At 40.9% G+C, this 18,237-nt stretch overlaps 1 protein-coding gene and 4 non-coding genes across 5 annotated transcripts in view; all 5 read left to right on the top strand.

Moving 5' to 3' along the window:
* Positions 1-82, top strand: trnal-aag (transfer RNA leucine (anticodon AAG)). The gene has a single exon. It is a non-coding gene; the product is annotated as a tRNA-Leu (tRNA).
* Positions 83-2,181: 2,099 nt separating this feature from the next.
* trnal-uag (transfer RNA leucine (anticodon UAG)) lies at positions 2,182-2,263 on the top strand. The gene has a single exon. It is a non-coding gene; the product is annotated as a tRNA-Leu (tRNA).
* A 1,227-nt stretch (positions 2,264-3,490) lies between these two features.
* Positions 3,491-3,572, top strand: trnal-aag (transfer RNA leucine (anticodon AAG)). The gene has a single exon. It is a non-coding gene; the product is annotated as a tRNA-Leu (tRNA).
* A 1,827-nt stretch (positions 3,573-5,399) lies between these two features.
* Positions 5,400-5,481, top strand: trnal-uag (transfer RNA leucine (anticodon UAG)). Its single transcript has one exon. It is a non-coding gene; the product is annotated as a tRNA-Leu (tRNA).
* Positions 5,482-6,302: 821 nt separating this feature from the next.
* The window catches only part of malrd1 (MAM and LDL receptor class A domain containing 1), a 66,233-nt gene continuing 54,298 nt past the window's right edge, over positions 6,303-18,237 (top strand). The window contains exon 1 of the mRNA XM_030779155.1: positions 6,303-6,406. Within this exon, the coding sequence (XP_030635015.1) occupies positions 6,303-6,406 (104 nt within the window). The remainder of the gene's footprint in view (positions 6,407-18,237) is intronic.

The raw sequence follows: 18,237 nt of genomic DNA, 5'->3' as shown, positions 1-18,237 counted from the left end.
GGTAGCGTGGCCGAGCGGTCTAAGGCGCTGGATTAAGGCTCCAGTCTCTTCGGGGGCGTGGGTTCGAATCCCACCGCTGCCAGCTTGTTTTTCTACTTCCTTCTCCCAAGCAAGGAAAACTGCCAGAGATGTCCAAACAGGCCTGCCCAATTACCCAAAGGACTGTGTTTAGAAATAGCTGCATGTTGAACATTTGTTTGAAATGTCTCTCTCTCTCTCTCTCTAATGTGTAATTACGAAAAATGGAATAACAAATTAAATAATTTCATTATTTTTTCCACTTTGGAAATGTTCTATCTAGAATATTCTCTGAGCTGGCTAACCTTTCTCACATTAAATGCATTTTGGTGAGTTGGCAGACTATAATTTTGCTACATTTACAGCTCCACCGTGTTTGGACCAAACATAGTTAGCTTATTTGTGTAGCTGACTTTTTAACCTATCAAACAAGCTAGCTAACATTAACTAGTTTAACTGGCTAAGAATGAGTAAACATTTAATAAAAAACAGAGAAAAAATTAAACGCAATTCAAAACAGGGATTTTTTTTTTTTGTCTAGCAAGAGGAGATCTTATGTGTTGCTACTCCACCAAGCCTGATTAACTGGCCAGCAAGTTAAGGTGCATACAGACTGTGAGATTTCAGCAATCTTATAGGTTTATTGCAAGATACACTGTGCGACATGGATCTAGTAAACTTGGGTACACTATCAAGTTTGATGTATGTAGACTGTGCAATGATAACACCTGCTGAATCGTAGGCTACGACGCAAGTCAATATACAAGAATAAAACGTCATCAGCGTTAGTAGATGTGGCCTTAGTAGTTAGTTAGTAGACGTAGGTCGTAGCAGCAGTCACACTGTGAGATGGTCATCCTAAATTTCTGACACTGTCAGAATTCTGTCCCAGGCTATCTTTGGTCACAAGACCGTGACAACAGCTACGTTTGGACCTTTCTTTCGTCTGGGACAACCCGAAATTGCACAGTGTATACCCGCCTTTAGACACCAACCTTGATCTTAAATTAAATGCAAAACAAATAATATCATGAGCATCGAACTATTGGATTCGCCTTTAATTTTATTTTCTCTCTTTCACTTGTTTCATCCTCTCACCCTGACAACTGCACCAAACCAAAAATCTATTATTTTCCGCACCATGCATGGGTATGTGAGTCAAAAATACCGGTGGTTTTAATCCTTGCCAATGAGCACATGTACGCACACACGCAAACTTGCTATTTCCATGCATTTGCATCCACTGATATGTGTATGTGGATCAATTTATCTACCCTGTCCAGAAAAACCATACGAATTTTCTTGTTCTAACAAATCCTATGGTCTATTCAAACATATGGTCTACATCTGTCAGAAGCCAGGGTCGACCTTTGCTAGTCACCCTTATGTGTTATATAGTGTGTAAAGGCTATCAGTAAAACAACAACAAAAAAATCCAGCATGTCAGCAAAAATGGCTCAAACTCAGCAAAGCTCCAACGGTAAAAAACAAAATTCAAGGCTGATAACTCTGCATTTCCAGCACAAGCATTCTCTTCCTCTGATAGATTTCCGACAACAAACACAAGAGCAGTAAAACAAGACGTTTAAGTAACATTGTCGCGACAGTGAGACAGGGTTTAACCACCTGACACAAGATACAAAAACAAAAGTTTGCAAACCTTTATTCGTTTGTTTGTTTGTTTGTTTTCTTACTTGGCTAATTTGAAACCTATTGTATCAGCTGTCGTATTTTTTATTTTTATTCTTATTTAACCACAGTAGCTGTACTGAACACATTTGCTCTCTTTCAAGTCAGTCAGGCTGAGGTGGGGGGGGGGGGGGGGGGGGGGGGGGTTAGGACAGACCAGAGAACCATACAGCAGCCCTGGGAAAGACTGGTCTTCAGTGCCTCACACAGATAGAGCAGGCAGTGGAAGTGCAGAAACATTAGCCTTGCAGTGCAACTGAGCCCCACCTCACTCTTTCTAAAACCATGTTCGTGAACCCCATGCAGATATTTCCATCCACCTCTGTTTTTTTAATTTGTAGGATTTATCATGTCAGTCGTCCACTCAGAGTATCTTTGGTTTGACACACTGAGTAAGCAATACCACCAGTGGTCATGATATTGACTTGAACATCTCTAAGCTTATGTTAATGGATCTTAGCCAACTGTCAAAGTGGTAGTGTGGCCGAGCGGTCTAAGGCGCTGGATTTAGGCTCCAGTCTCTTTGGAGGCGTGGGTTCAAATCCCACCACTGCCATAAGGTTTATCCTGAATCACCCTCCCACATTGATGCTGATGTCATCTGTGCGGCCATGCCCTAGATGCTGTCTCCTTAGTTTGCACTCAACTAAGGGCATGTATTTGGAAAGGCCAAGATGTAGCAGTCCTAAGGTATCTAGAGTCAGTTCTACTTTCGAGCCAAGGCATCTTTACTGACTTCTAGGATGAAGGTGAGGCAAGATAAAAACACACCAGAAGAATCACTTTAATTCCCTGTCCCAAAATTAAAACAAAGCTCATACTAGTGAGGGAAATGAATGGTTTACAAGACTGCTGAACAATCTGTGGTGCAGTTGGCGATGCTCAGAAAGACAAATGTTAATCAAACTCAAATTTATCAATATTTATGAGAAGATCGGGGATGGTGACCATGGCTAGAGTCACTAGGTGAAATATTAGCACTCGTAAAACCTGTTTTCACGAGTTCCACACATCCGAAAAAGTTGAGGAGTAATAAGAATCACTAAAACTCTATAAAGACAACTTTAAACATATTAGATAGCTCTGCTAGGGGTTTTAAATTTTTTTTGATAACATAGCTAGTTCATCAACTAGCTCTGTTGCCAAAGCAATTGTATCTATGGATGAGTTCTTGAATATACTTGTTTCTGTTCAGGACAGTCATGCTGGGGTGAGGAGGAGAGGGATAGGACAGAGCAGAGTACCATGTTACTGGGAGAGATTGGGGTTTTAAGTGCCTTGTACTATCTGAGCTCCTTCCCATCTTTTCAGAACCATGTAAGTGAACCCCATTCAGGTACTTCATTAACCGGTGCTTTTCAGTTTGTAGTGTTCAGCACCCCTCTTGTCCACACTGAGTGTCTCTTCATTGACACATTGTGTAACGAGTGCAACCGATCGTCAAAACATTGAGTCCAACATTGTCTCCAATCTTTTGAAGCCTATATTTGGTGACCGCAATGTTAGAGTTTTGTGGCAATAAGTTGGAACTATTTGAGGTCATCCACATATTTTCTTTTGAGGTAGCGTGGCCAAGCAGACAAGGTTAATTTTAAATTAATTTTGAAATGCAAGAGGTTGCATTCTGGAAAGTAATTTAATCCAACATCAGTCAACAAAAATTGTTACACCAGGCATTCCTTACTTACCATATGTCAAGGACACAGATAAGGTGAATACATAAATATAAACATAAAAATAAATGTAAATATTCACGACCATCTCTGACTGGCTATGTGTGCAAGGTAGCGTGGCCGAGCGGTCTAAGGCGCTGGATTAAGGCTCCAGTCTCTTCGGGGGCGTGGGTTCGAATCCCACCGCTGCCATCAGTTCTCTTGTATACCAGCTTACCAACATCAGTCAACACAACTGTTGTGATCTTGAAGAAAATTCAACATTGTCACATAGGGAATCCAGGGAATTTCTTAATTTAATCCAAAATCAGTCAACAAAAATCATTCCACCAAGCATTCCTTAATAACCATATTTCCAGGATGCAGATGAGGTGTATAAATGTAAATATAAAAGTAATTATAAAAATTCACTAGATAAAATACATACCAGGACCATTCAACCTCTCTGAACGGCCCCTAATGTGCAATGCACAAGGTAGCATGGCTGAGTCTAAGGTGCTGCATTAAGGCTCCAGTCTCTTTGGGGACGTGGGTTCAAATTCCCACTGCTGCCAACAAGTGTCTTGTACACCAGCTTGACATTGATGTCTCTCGATCGTTATGAACTGTGATCTTCAGAGAAGAAAGTTTGACTCACTGACAAGTCCTGGCAGAGCATGCTGCCCATCAAATGACCTTAATGTGTGAGTTTAAAAAAGGCAAGAGCTTGCATTCAGGATAACCTTATCCAATGTTATTTTGGTAGAGTAAAATTGTTACAGCAAGAATTTGGCTAGATCTGTGGTGCAGTCCTCAGTGCTGGAAGAGATACAGTATGTGTTGTTCAAACTTACAATCGTGAATATTTACGAGAAGACTGGACATGCCCTGCCTGGAGAGACCAGGTGGAATTTCAGATCATGTAAAGACCACATTGTTAAGTGTTGTATAAAAACATTTGTTTTCAAAGACAGCTGAAGTCTGTGACTCTTTAACCAATATCAAGACCGTTCATTCTTTTTCTTTGTTTTGTTTTTGGTTTGTTTTTTTGGTTTGTTTTTTTGAAAACAAAACAAAAAAAAAGACCATTCATTCATTCATTCATTCATTCATTTTCTAAGCTGCTTATCCTAAATAGTGTCACGGGGGTGCTGGAGCCTATGCCAGTGCTCACTGGGTGAAAGACAGGGAAAAACCCTGGACAGGTCGCCAGTCCATCAAAGGCGATATTAAGAACAGTAAAATATTATTAAATGCTAGACACACAGTAGAAACACACGAGATATGATTATTGCACACATATTGAAAAAGTTACTGACAAAATGTCACCTGATATATTTCATTGTTCCAGCCATAGAAATGAGACAGAAGAGGGACAGTGATGGCAGCTCATGTCACAGATCATGTCACAGAGCTAGTCCAGTGCAGACAGATGACATGGCCACTATCACAACACTCCAGGAGGCAATCCGAGAGTTGGAGGGAGCACAGAGTGTAAGGATGGGTCAACACAGTGGCAGCAGAATCCACCACCATCCAGCCAGGACTCTTGAACACAGGTCTCCATCCTCTGACCATTGAGGAAATGCTGGAGTGGGATGCAGATAAGGTCGGTCTGACCTTCAGTGTTCCAGGTATTGCTGGGAGAGGCACTTGTTTTTTTCCCTTTTATTCTACAGACCAAGACCTCAGGAGCAGAGCCAGAGCTCTCCAATTCCCCAGCCGCAGACAGAGGGCAAACTGGGGTCAAATGGACACAACTCGGGGTCTGCGGCTAACATCAGTGAGGAGGAGGAGGAGAGACCACATACCTCCCACACTGCAGCTGCAGGTCAGAGCTCCAGTTCTCTGACAGAGCAGAGAGCCTCCAGAAAGAGGAGCTATGACAGCAGGAGCTCCTCCAGTTGAATGGACAGGTCTGAGGAGGACAGCACAGAGGAGTCACTAGGGAAAGGAGGAGGATGGAAAAATGACCCGACTCATAATGAGCTTTTGATTGAAATCTCTCTCTCTGAACAGTCCTTAGCACCACCTTAGTGAGGTAGCGTGGCCGAGTGGTCTAAGGCGCTGGATTTAGGCTCCAGTCTCTCTGGAGGCGTGGGTTCGAATCCCACCGCTGCCAAAATCTTTATGTTACGTATTCTTACAGTTTGACACTGAAATATTCTTATGATTTGTGATGTTAGAAATGAAAGCTTAACTCTCCATGAAATGTCCCGACAGACCATGAAGCACCTGTCAACCGTGTCATCAAAAAAGCCCATCGTCATTAAAAGTGATCATTTAAAGTTGCAACTATATTTGTTTTTCAGTGCAGTCTTTTCTGACTGAAAGTTATCCCTGCAATGTTTGTGAGAAAACACGTGCTTATCTCTTTCCTCCGGTCCCGACAAAGTGAGGTGAACTGGGCAGCCACTGGATATACGCTGCTGTATCTTCCTGCAGCTATCCTTGGTAAATTTTGCCATCAAATATTTTGTGGTATTTTTAGGGCTTTTAAACCCAACGAAAGGTATAAGAAATGTTCATGTATTTATTAATCATCTTTACATAGGGCATTAGATGTCAAAGTGTGTGTGCTAAAAGTGTGCATGAGGCTGCAGTACCATGACCAGTCTGCAGGGGCAGAATGAGCACAGTCCTTACACACTTCACGGTGAAGTGTAAGGTGGGGATCACTTCAAATGTTTGCCCTCTGCATATTAGCAATCTGTTTTCTGTTCATTCATGTGGAAATCTTCATGGGGACCAGCACTTTGCAAAACGGTGTTTGGAGAGGGCCACATCCAGCCGTTTCCAAACATACCCTCTTTAATCGAGAATTAATTTGGTCAAAGGATGTGACCCATTACATCAACAGATGGTATCAAGGGTCTGTTAAAACATTCAGTTATATTGGTTTGAATGGGAACAATGCATTGCTATATAAACGCATTCTTGGCTATGGCAGCAGATTCCATCACCATGCAGTCAGAACTCTTGGTTGCAGGTCTCCATCCTCTGGCCGTTGTCCTCTGGAGGAAATGCTGGAGTGGGATGCAGATGAGGTCAGTTTGACCTTCAGTGTTTCAGGGGATGCTAGGAAAAGCACTTGTGTTTTCCCTGTGTGTCACAGACCAAGGCCCCAGAGAACCTCCCATGAGCGGGGCCAGAATTCTGTAACTCCCCAAAACCCCAAACCTCCCACGCTGCGGCCGCAAATCGGACCTCCAGCTCACTGACAGAGCAGGGAGCCTCCAGAAAGAGGGGCTGTGACATCAGGAGGCCCTGAGGAGAACAACACAGAGGAGTCACTGAGTAAAAGGAAAAGGAAAACAGACCTTAAAGTGACTCAGAATGAACATTTGATTTAAATGCCATAAGAAGCAATGTGACAACAGCAATATTAAAAAAAAACAAAAAAACCCTCAGATCTTGAGAACAGACGGAGCGCAAACCGTTGCTGAATTATCTATAATGTGTTGTGTCAGTAAGATATCCAGTATGTCAGTAAAAACGGGCAAAATCAGCAAGCCCGATCTGTAAAAAAATAGAACTTATGGTTGGTCACCCCCTTGGGTTTCATACTCAAGTTCTCTTCTGCCCCCACTGATTTCATAAAACATGTACAAGAGGACTAAAACCAGACTGCAACAGAGACGGCACTAACATGAGAGGAAAACATCCATAGCTTTTGTGCACCAGACTAAAATTAACGATGTTGAAATGACTAGTTTATAGAAAAGAGCTAATACATATTTTAGTCAGCAGACTCACTACTAAATGTAAAAGTTGTTGCCAAAGTCAAGTGAACACTTCTGAAAGCCAGACAGAGATCTTGTTAATGGCATGCATTCCAAAGGTTTCAGGACAATTGGAGACTATAAAACTCAACAGACCCATAATATAGTAAAATATATATATTTTCAAGACAGGTCTACCCATGGATCAATGTGGAATGCATAGATCATAACTGTCTACTCGAAGACACTGATACAGAAGACTGGTTTTTCCTCTTGATTTAATACATGATTGTCTCACTGACTGAAAGCCTTGAGTGTGTTGCATTGCGACGACATGCATTGAAGCACAGAAGAGTTTGGTCAAGATCCACTAATTCGATTAGCTCTGATCTGAGTTTCCCTTCACCTCAAGCCAAGCTGAGGTCAGGTTTTTGTCGTAATATGGATGATGGTTTGATTGTGTTGGCCAAGATCAATTGTTTTGTCATTGGTCATTGTTCAGACCATTTTTGCAGCCGTAAGTTTGCGGGGATATGCGCTGGTCTTGCAGGGATATGCACTGGTATTGTCATGTTAGGTTTGTTGTGTGTATGTGTGTGTGTATGTTTGTGCGTGTGTTAGGAGGTGGCCATCAATTATTTCTGATAGAGATTTATGGTACTGCTTTAATGCATACTTGGCCTGCTGATGTAATCACTCAGGTTTTATTTAGAACCAATGAGAAACCCCCTGTCAAACTGACTGTTTGATTAATGGTCATACTGGCCTGACACGCACGCACGCACACACACACACACACACACCCCTTCTGTTTCCCTCACACACATGCTAAATAACGATAACCTTGATATGAGATGAAACCCTCGGTTTAAAGTCTCTGTCGTAATGAACGCTATTAATTTTTAATAAGTCATGAATTTAAAGCAGTCCTGCAGACTGAGATTTTATTCAGAATTTGACCTCTCTGATAAAATACGTTAGCTCTACGTTTCACAGCATGACTACAATCTCTCTCTCTCTCTCTCTCTCTCTCTCTCTCGCTGTGTTTGTGTGCCTGCCTGCCTGCCTCTCCATACCAGAATCACCTGTACAAACATTTCACAAATAATAAATAACTAGAATTGTCTTCTCTCTTGAAATGCCATTTCTTAGCAGTGACTGTTCGTTTACTCACTGCTAGACAGTGCAGAGAGTCCAAAAGAAATGTGTCTCATTTTCATACTTCGGAATAAAGTCGAGGGAGTTTCAGAATTGCTTTGTCGAACGAAGTAGACTACTCTAGTTCTCACTGTGTATCATATGATTAGGTGTGACATAAACTTGAAACACGGCCCTGTCATTGCTCTTCGTCTGAAAGACTCGTTCTGTTTTTAATTAACGACAGACGTTTGACATGAGCTGTAATAAAAAAAAAATGGCAGTAGCAGCTTTTATTACCTCACGTTGGCTCGTTTTTAATCATTTGCTCTGCAGTGCAGACTGTATTATACTAAACATGCTACAGTTGCCGCACACTCCTGACCGGCCTCTAGATATTCAGACCATAAAGTCATCGAAACCGTTCGTGATTACGCTCGCTTGGAATTATTGATAGTTTGATGGGGAACAGATTTAATGTCACGCCGTTACTTTTTGTGGTAACTCGTGTTAGTAAGCCCAAGAGCTAATGTCAACACTTTGAAGCAATTAATCAACGCCAAATCCATTTGTAAAACCTTAGATAAGGCTATTCCCACGACAAAGTGTGGTTTGACTAAAAATATATGAGTGTATGGAGTGGGAACACCTTAAATGTGCTTAAATATCCCTCATCCTTAAGAACTGGAAATACTTTTCACCTTAAAAGTTCACTAGTATGTATGTAACTGGAACGATAAAACATTCCAAAATACCTTACACTGTGAAATAACTACTCGTTATTCACTGACTTTCCTGCCGCTCAGTGGCACTAATTAACATTTGGTGCAGTATTATCTCAAATGTTCTCGTCATGGAAATGTGTCTAATTAAATTCATTTGACCTTTTTATCCATAGCCAGATAAGGTTCGGCATTCACATCTTCTCCCATATTAATGGAAACGTGTTTCTCCGTGTTTCCTTAAAGAGCTTTTTTAAACTCCTCTTTTCTCCCTCTTTGACCACCCACTGACAATGGCAATTGCTTCTTCACCTCTAATCTTATCTCACCTCAGTCAAAGGTTGCTCCCATCCTGTTCGGATCTACTATACCCTTCATGGTTTGTAGATTTTAATGGGTGGTCTCCATGACAACGCTGTGGCTTGCACAGACCAAGAGTCTCTGTGATCTGAGAATCCCAAGTACAGCTCTGTCTTAACTACCTACTTTGGACAACAGATGATAAGGAGAGGAGTGAAGGAGGGTGAGTGGGTGGCTTGGGGTAAGGGGATTAAATGGAAGGGGAATGAAAACAAAAGACAGGGGGATGAAAACATTCAGACTAATCAAAAACACATCCCTTTAATTTTTCCAGTGCGAGATAAACATTGTGGAGATCTTAAGGGGATTTTGTTTCATACTTATTAAAGCTACAAAGACTTGGCCCAGTGTATTAAATGATCATTTCTCTCTCTCTCTCTCTCCAACTAAGGCAAAGAAGAACTTGTCCTTGTAATTAAACTGCTACGGAAAGGAAATGCGTCTACAGGGATGAATTGAAAGTGCCAAGTCATCCATGGATTTGAAGAAGCTCAATTAAACCACCATTCAGTTCTTCACTCGGGTGAGCAATTTGTCTCTGAAGAAATAAAGAAAGTGCCCCCCCCCCATGAAAGACAGAAAAGATTTAGGGTCTGCTGATGAAAACTACAAAAGAGATCCATAAGTGCAGACAGACAAATGCTGCACGCAATTAAAAACTGACAATCTAAATAGGTACTCAATACTCCAGCTGATTCTGGGCCAGACCTGATCAATCACGCACGAAAAAAAAAAAAAAAACCCACAAGAAGCTAGGACTGAGTTGCCCTAAAACTATTGGAGATTCACAGGTAACTTGCAACATAAGGGGAACACCATCATGCAGGGTCTTAACAGGGTCTTGGGCCTCCAAAAGCAGCCAGGACAGTTTCATTGCACCTTGGCAGTGGATTCTAAGTGTCTGGAACTTTGCTGGAGGGATGGCCACAACATTCTTCCACAGAAAAATCTATCAGTCAGTGTTTTGTTCATGGTGGTGAGATATGTTGTCTCAGTCACATTTCCAGAATCTCCCGAGGACGCCGTCGGCACATGGTTTGCATAGTTTTCATGCTTATCAAATGATTCAGTGACCACTAATTCCCTACAGCTGGGGAGAATAACCACTCCGATCGAGACAGAAACGCTTTACCACAGAACGAAGGTGTTCGCTGAGAGCAGTATTTTATTTTACTTGCCTTTTCTCTCTGGGATCAAAACAGATGAGCGGAGGCATCTGAACCATGTCAGGAAAATGCACACATTCACTTTCAATCTATTTTTATACTTTCATTTACCTGAATGTCCTTTATTTTTAAGATTGACCTTCATGACCTGAAAGGTTATGTCTTCAAATCAAAGTCTCTCCGTCGTACTCCTCACTCAGTTTAATTGATTTTTTGCTCAACTCAACTGAATTCAAACCTCATTTTCAAATGCTTCATTAGAATGATAAGTAGTCTTGTGCTTCTATTGCCGGCCCCCATTTTTTTCTTGTTCTCCTCCTCTGAAGTATTTCAATGCTCATTTGCACTGCTATATAAAGTGTTTGAGTTGAAAACCATATTTTCTTTTGGATTTTTCTTATTCAAACACATTTTAGTGAAACACTAATCTCAGTAAATACCTCCCTGTGAGGGCCAGTGCAGGACATGATTAAATTACTGTGTGATTTTATTACATTTTGTGCTTCAACTGGGCAAAGCACTGCTTCACTAATATTAATGTTCTTCCTTTTTTTTTTCCGTTCACTACCTCAAGGTGCTCCGCATCATTCATTAATTTCCCTCGAACAATTTCATTTGGTAGAAAGTGTCAGCTATAGAATAAGTCCATACTGAACAGTTATTCAATTTCTATTATCCTTAAATAAAGGTCAGTCTTGCTTACTCTCTCTCTCTCTTTCTCTCTCTTACAAACACACACACACACACAGATTTTAGACTGAAATGACACCCGTTTAAGGTGATTCTCTAAATCCTGTAAAACTGCGTCTTTCAAATCTGAACCCAGGGAGCCACAGCAGAGAGCTATTTTCTTTTGTTTGTTTTCGTCTGTAACACACAAGCTAAGCAACACATGCTTTAATAACTCAGTGCACAATGTTACACATGGCTACACTGAAATTGTACTATTCAGCAGGCCAAACAAAGGTAGTTTAAAGTTAAAAAAAAAAAAAAAAAGCTTTAAACTGGGTATTCCTTTTGTTCCTCTATGACTTGAGGTGAACCAACGGTCGTTTTCAAAGTTTCTCTGTAAAAAAGGTAACTGCTGAGGTTATTGAAGCTATTTTAGGATCTTTTGTTCACCTCAGGGTAAAGGGTTTGCACTGCAGTACAAAAATATCCCCGGTCTCCGTCCCTAATTTCACCTCTCATTTGACTGCAATACTTCTGAGGACCAAAATTACAAAGTTTTCCTTACTGCTTCATCTATCCACTTGGGGAAAGGAATGTGGCCTGCATTTTTTACAATCAAGTCATGCCCTGAACTACCAGTCCTGCCCAATTCCACTACTTTCCAGAACTTATTGAATTATAAACGTCACATGACAGCTGCTCAGAGCTTGTTTAAACATTTGGTGAGTTGTTGTTCAGGGTCTGTGTGTTTTTTTTAGGAGTGATATGATGGGAAATGTGTAGATGTAAGATTTTTATGTATTTTTCTTTTCTTCACCGAACAGAAATTGAACCCTGTGAAACTTATTTGAAATGGATGCATGAACAAAGAGAGTGAAGGGCAGAGAAAACCTTGAAACTCAGCAACTTCTCCTGAGTCTACCCACAAGTCAGAGAACAGAGAATGTTCCATGAGTTTCTATCAGAGGTCAGATACAGACTGGGTTGGGAAGTGTGATACCAACTTGCTGAGCTTGCTAACCACAGTCTCGCCACTTTATCTGAAAAAAAGAAAGAAAAAAGAAGAAACAAAACCAAGTGAAAAGACAGGAAATGAGGGAATCACATGGCGGTACATTCTAGAACATCTGGCTTTAGATCTTCAGGAGAGGTCCTGTAATGTCTCCAAAAACTTCTTTTCTGTTTCTGGCTCTCGGTGTCTTTTTCCTCACGTATCAGATCAGCCATGGACTTGTTTTTTTTCCAACTTCCAACTTGTTTGTGAAATTACTCTTGTGTTGGTGCTCATCTGAGCCATGCTCGTGCTGACAGGCCATTTTCCCGCCTCTCCTAATCCTTATCTGAACTTCGGAAATCCCTGCAAAAACATGCAGAGAAGCTTTAAGATGTTGAATGTTTTTACACTGTGTCTTGCAAAAGCAGAGAGGGAGAGACAAGAGCAGGCCCAGCACGATTCAAATCCCTCCAACCTAACAATGGTTTCTTTTGTGCAGCCAGATTAGAAACCCACAGTGTATCACACATCTATTAATCTCGGCAAAAGAAAGGAGTGGCTCAGATTGAAAAAAGAAAAGAAATTGGGCCTTGTGTTTCACTGAGACAAAGAAAGGGGAAAAGAAAGTGAGACAGAGAAACCAAAAGAGCAGAAGTTTAAAAAAAAGAAAGAAAGAAAAAGTGTTGTGTCCTCCTCAAAACTTAATAAGCCCCAGAGGAGCAGTATCTGATGAGACAATCAAAGCTGAATGGATCTCTCCTCACATGGGCTTTGAAGGGGAGCATCTGTCTTCCCCTCCTTCTGGTCTAGGTACTCCTTCTCACTGGAGCTGACCACATGGAGTTCTTGTCCTCCTTCTCTTATCCGTGTTTTACTTCTTGTTTTAGCCTCTTTTCAGAGTTAAGTTTCAGAGGTTCTCACTTAAGCTACTTGCTGTTTGAGTACTGGTGCCAAATCCTCCCATCTCCCCTGTTGGGTCAGTTTGTGGTTATCGGAGAAATCAGGCATGCTAAGGGAACAGTCAGTTAAGAATAAAAATGCCATGGGACTGAGTGACACAGGATCCCATGCTATGTGGCAAATTTACTCACACAACATCAAAACGGCCAAGCAAGGTTATCACTGAAGAGGGACGCTACAGAGAGAGAGAGAGAGGGAGAGAGAGAGAGAGAGAGAGAAAGAGAGAAGATATCATCTACCCCAGAGAACAGCCTGCTCATCTCAAAATGCAGCTCTGTGGCTGACTCGTTTTTATTTTCTTCCTCCTTTCTCTCTGTTTCTACCCCACCACCACTCCCCCACTCCAACACCCCCCTCTCAGCTAAATTTAAGAGACACAGTTTCTAAGAACATAAAAGCATCTCCTAGCACTTAGCATAGTTAGGATTAGTAGCCACTCTCAAGTCTCAAATTTAAATATCTCAGGCTAGTAATTTGTGACGTGAATAGCAGCTTATTAGCATGTAGTCAACAGGATACACTCAATTAAATTTGATTAAATTAAATTAAATTGATGAATTAAACTATTGAAATGTCCATCAGCTTGCCTTTTTATGTGCTGTCAACAGGCTAATGCTAAAAGGCCTATTCAGCCCTGCTAATGAGACAAAGCCACGAACAGCAATTACGTCAGTTTAATTTTACAGGTGACATTAAGTCTAATGGAACCATGGTATACTGTGTGCTGCGAATGTGAGGGGTTACTGACATTGTAGTCTTACGGGTTCTCTGATTTCCTGCAGCTAATTTAAATACTATGTGACCGTGTAATGGCAAAAAGAGTGGAAATCATATTTCTGGTAGACAGAGTGTTTTGGTTAGCTGATAGTTACTGTGTTCCTTTCTCCCACAAATCTGACCTTTTGTGCTTTACTAATCAGTAGATTATAAATTAATAGTGAATGAATGAATGAAAGAGTGAGTGAATGAATAAATGAATAATCAGTTAATTGAGGTTTGTGCAAAATGCTAAACAAATGCTAAAATGTCAAGGGGAAGAGCATAATGATGCATGTCAACTGTGAAATCAACTGTGTGTTGGACTGATCGATTTCTGGAGAAAAAAATCTTTTCTTTTCCTTTTTTTGTGTAGCTTTTCATATTTTGACAAATATTGATACAGTTTTTTTTTTTTTTTTAAATCATTTCTGTCTGAGTGCTCAAATCAGCATATGAATGCATCTCTCATAAGAGCTACAAAGTCAAATTGACATGTCACTGAACTGGACTAAAACATTCTTTTACCAGCTGATATTTATCAGTGACTCAATTCTGGTCATGTATTCATCATTATTGCAGTCTGTGGTCACACAGTTGATAAAGTGCAAAATCTCATTTATCAATCCCCATAACTAGAACATAAGAGGATAATCAGGAGACAGCATAAACAGCTACCATCAGTCATGCCACCCCTTCCAGAAAAGCAGAAATCATATTAAACTGTGTATTTCAATTTAAAAATGTCAACAGACGATTGAAACATCGCCATAGACTTTCCCAAACCCCACTACTGCTGGCCATGTCAAAGTGCAACAACTACATAAAACATAGTGGGGGCCCAATGGAGTGAGGATAATAATTTGATTGCTAGACTCTCTCTCTCTCTCTCTCTCTCTCTCTCTCAGATTTATGGTGTTGAGTGCAGTAATGAGAGCCGCTCATTAATGGCATGGGAAAAGGCCTGGTTATGGTTCAGGACAAGAAGACGGTGAATGTGTGCCTTCATGTGGAATCACATGTCCATCATAACGCGCCTCTCTCGCTCCTTTCGTCCTTCTACCCATTGATATTTCTTTTACAGCGCTGACAAGACTGACCAATGGCGTGTAACCTTGGGTCTGTCTGAGGTAAGAGATCTGAAGACTAATTACTCTTGGAGAGAGACTAGACTGTACGTACTGAGCTTTGAAGTCAAACCCCCTCATAAAACACTCGTTAAAGGATCTCCCGAGATACTTGTTTCCACTCTGGACCTTTTACGCTCTTTTAACCTTTTCATTCACTTCCTTCCAGCCGCTCACCTTAATTCAGACATTCTTAAATGATAGTAGTTCCTTCACTTGATTTATTTCTTTCTCTCTCTCTCTCTCTCTCTCTCTCTTTTTTCTTTTTACAGATTGGCATTAGTTCAGCACGAACACAACTGCCAGTGAAGTGTTTGTTCCTATCTGCTTTCAGCTCGGTCCTTGAGGGCGTTTCTGTGACCTTTTCTCCTGACACCGGGAAAAACAAGCGCCTCTATCAGACCGCCACACCACAGACAAAGAAGAACACGGAAAAAAAGATCAGACAGAGCGAAAGGGGGAAAAAAAAAACGTCATTTGTAAGATTGACCTCTGAGTGCCTCAGGAAGAGAAGAAGAGCGGAAGAAAACTGTGTCCTCTGTAATTAGATTAAAATGGTGGCAGACAGACAGAGGAAGAATGATGGAGAGGTTGAAGACTCTGACACGTTCTGTTTCATCGAATTACAGGCAAATGGAACGGGCAGAGGTCGCATTGGAGCACATAAGCTGAATCTGATTTTTAAAAAGCTTTGATTTTTTTATTTATTTATTTTTTTAAGCTTCACTGTTTGTGTGTGTGTGTGTGTGTGTGTTAACACAAAACTATATGATGTTAATAAAGGAAAATAATTTCATCTGTCCATGTTTTGAGAGGCAAAAGGGTCGTACGAAGGCAAGATAAGATTGGTCGTTTGAAAAGCTCTCAGATGTTTCCTTGTTTGTTATGTTTGACTGGGGTCACCAAACTGATGCAGTGGCTATTTTAAGCCGTCAGATGTTGGCATGACCTCTACATCAGAGACACAGCCTGCATTCCTCGTGTCCCGCTATGACGTTATAATACACACAAAAGCACACACACTGTCTACTTGACCCCAATAGTATGTGTATATCAATTGAATTAGGGCCATGTGGGCTCAGATTTCATACTTGCTATAGAAGAACTTCACACTCTGCATGGCGCTAGCTTTTTTTTTTTTTTCTTGAAGATCTCATTGACATGTAACTACAAAGCTTCAGGCTCTGAGAGTGATAAACTTTATGTTTGTACAGAAATGCATAAATGTATCTTGACTATTTAGAAAATTTAAATTCTTGCTGATCCCAAATGTTCTCATAATGTTTTGAACTCATCTATGGGAATATTTCCATCTTTAGCTTTGGTTCCATTAAATGAGCATTATATCGGCACACAAGAGTACCAGAGTTCAAAGGCACGGAGTGAAAAAAGGCAGTCTTGTTTAACAAGTCTAGCCAAGAGCCCTGAGCACAACCACATGACAGTTTGTGTGGGAGAAGAGAACGTGTTTCTCGCCCTGACTTGTCCAGACAAGAAACCGATTCGCGTCCTTTGTCATGTGGCTGGAGACCGTGAGACACTGGACAGTTCCTGTGGGGACTAAGTGACGACTTGAAAAGCTGGAGCCGTTTTCCTGCTCTTTATCTCCCATCACTCATTTGGTCAGGTCTCCTTCAGTCAGTCCATCAATCAACTGCCCTGTCTCTCTCTCTCTTCTCTCCCCCCTTCTCTTTCTCTCTGTTTCTGTCACTCTCTTTTTGTTTCCTCATCAGTAGTACAGACTGATAAGTCTCTCTTGACTTCTACCAAAGAGAGGATGGATCTCTCTCTTTCTCTCTTTTGCTTTCAGATAAAAGTTTGAGAGGAGGACTGTTTGTGCAGAACTACTCCAGTTAGGAGAACAGAGACTTGACATCTTGGCCTTGCTGTGGTTATTCTTTCCTTCACCCTCTTTCTCTCTCTCTCTCTCTCTCTCTCTCTCTCTCTCTCCCTCTGACTCACTCGCAGGGCTTTTTATCAAGTCTGTCCTTTATCCATGCTGCTGTAGATGAGAGTGTTGTTACTCTGTAGAGATGGCGGAGAGCAGAGCGCTATGGCGTTGGCTTGAGAAAATGCCAGGGAGAACATAAAACATTGCAATCTGGTCGAACCTTCGACTCGACTCCATTTCTTTCTTTCTTTCTTTTTTTTAATTCATTTTTCCATATTGGGGATTTAGAACCTAAGACCAAGATGGTTTTATGTGAAAACTCGTAATACATGTGGTATAAAAAATTATTACTAATATAAAGATTTTCTCTCTCTCTCTCTCTCTCTCTCTCTCTCTTTCTCTGTTTTTGTTATTACTCTTAATACCCTCAGGCTGAGCATGCTCTGTTGTGACTTACAGAGAAACTGCGCTACACTGACTGGCTTAAATTAGATTGTAATGGAAACTACCGCCATAGGAAGCAATTCATTACCTCACCGCATGAACAGGAAAACTCATTACACACTCTCTCTCTCTCTCTACAAGAGATGGAGCTTGAGTTTGTACGAGTAAGCATTTTCTTTTTCTTTCCATTTTTCTTATGATTGGAGGGAATTTAAATCAGAAATCAGTGGCGTTGGAGTGAGTGTCGGCGAGAAAAATCCATATTCAGAATGGAACGTAATCTAACACTTAGGTCGCCGTGGGATTGTTTGGGCGGTAGGGAAAGCAGTAAAATTGCACTGTCGGAAAATTGAGTAAATGAATGTGTGGTTTTGTGTCAATAAGTAATGCCACAGACTGATCTGTGTAAGTCTGAGAACCCAATAACATTTTGTCTAAGAGATTAACGAAAGTGTACGTCATAGTTCAAGCTTGTTTACAAGACCAAACCAATCAGACCTAACTACTTCCATAAAGTCTTTCGATTCCAAATTGTTTATTTGTTAACAAAAACACATTTTAGAAACCCCATTTTTTCTTTTTATGTATAATCTCTCAGGCAGGCTAACAGTATCAGTCTATGATAAACATGGACGCACACACACACATGGACGCTCACACACACAAACACACTTCTGCTCTATATTAGTCTATGCTGTACGTGGACATGCACACACACACATACTCACACTTTGCATTAGTTTGTGCTAGACTTAGACACAGACACACACACCCACATACACAAACACACGTATCACTGAGTGTGCTGTGTGCATGTAAATGCCTCGTATCTCCCCAAGCAGCAAGTCTTCAATGATTTTCACTCATTATTCTGGAATATTCTTTTCTGTCATACTAAAATTTTCAACTACTTCCTCCTGAATCCAG

The sequence above is a fragment of the Chanos chanos genome, chromosome 7, assembly GCF_902362185.1.
Source record: "Chanos chanos chromosome 7, fChaCha1.1, whole genome shotgun sequence".
NCBI classification, from domain to species: Eukaryota; Metazoa; Chordata; class Actinopteri; order Gonorynchiformes; family Chanidae; genus Chanos; species Chanos chanos.
The sequence above is the reverse complement of the archived record's forward strand: the minus strand, read 5'-3'. Positions and strand labels throughout refer to the sequence as shown.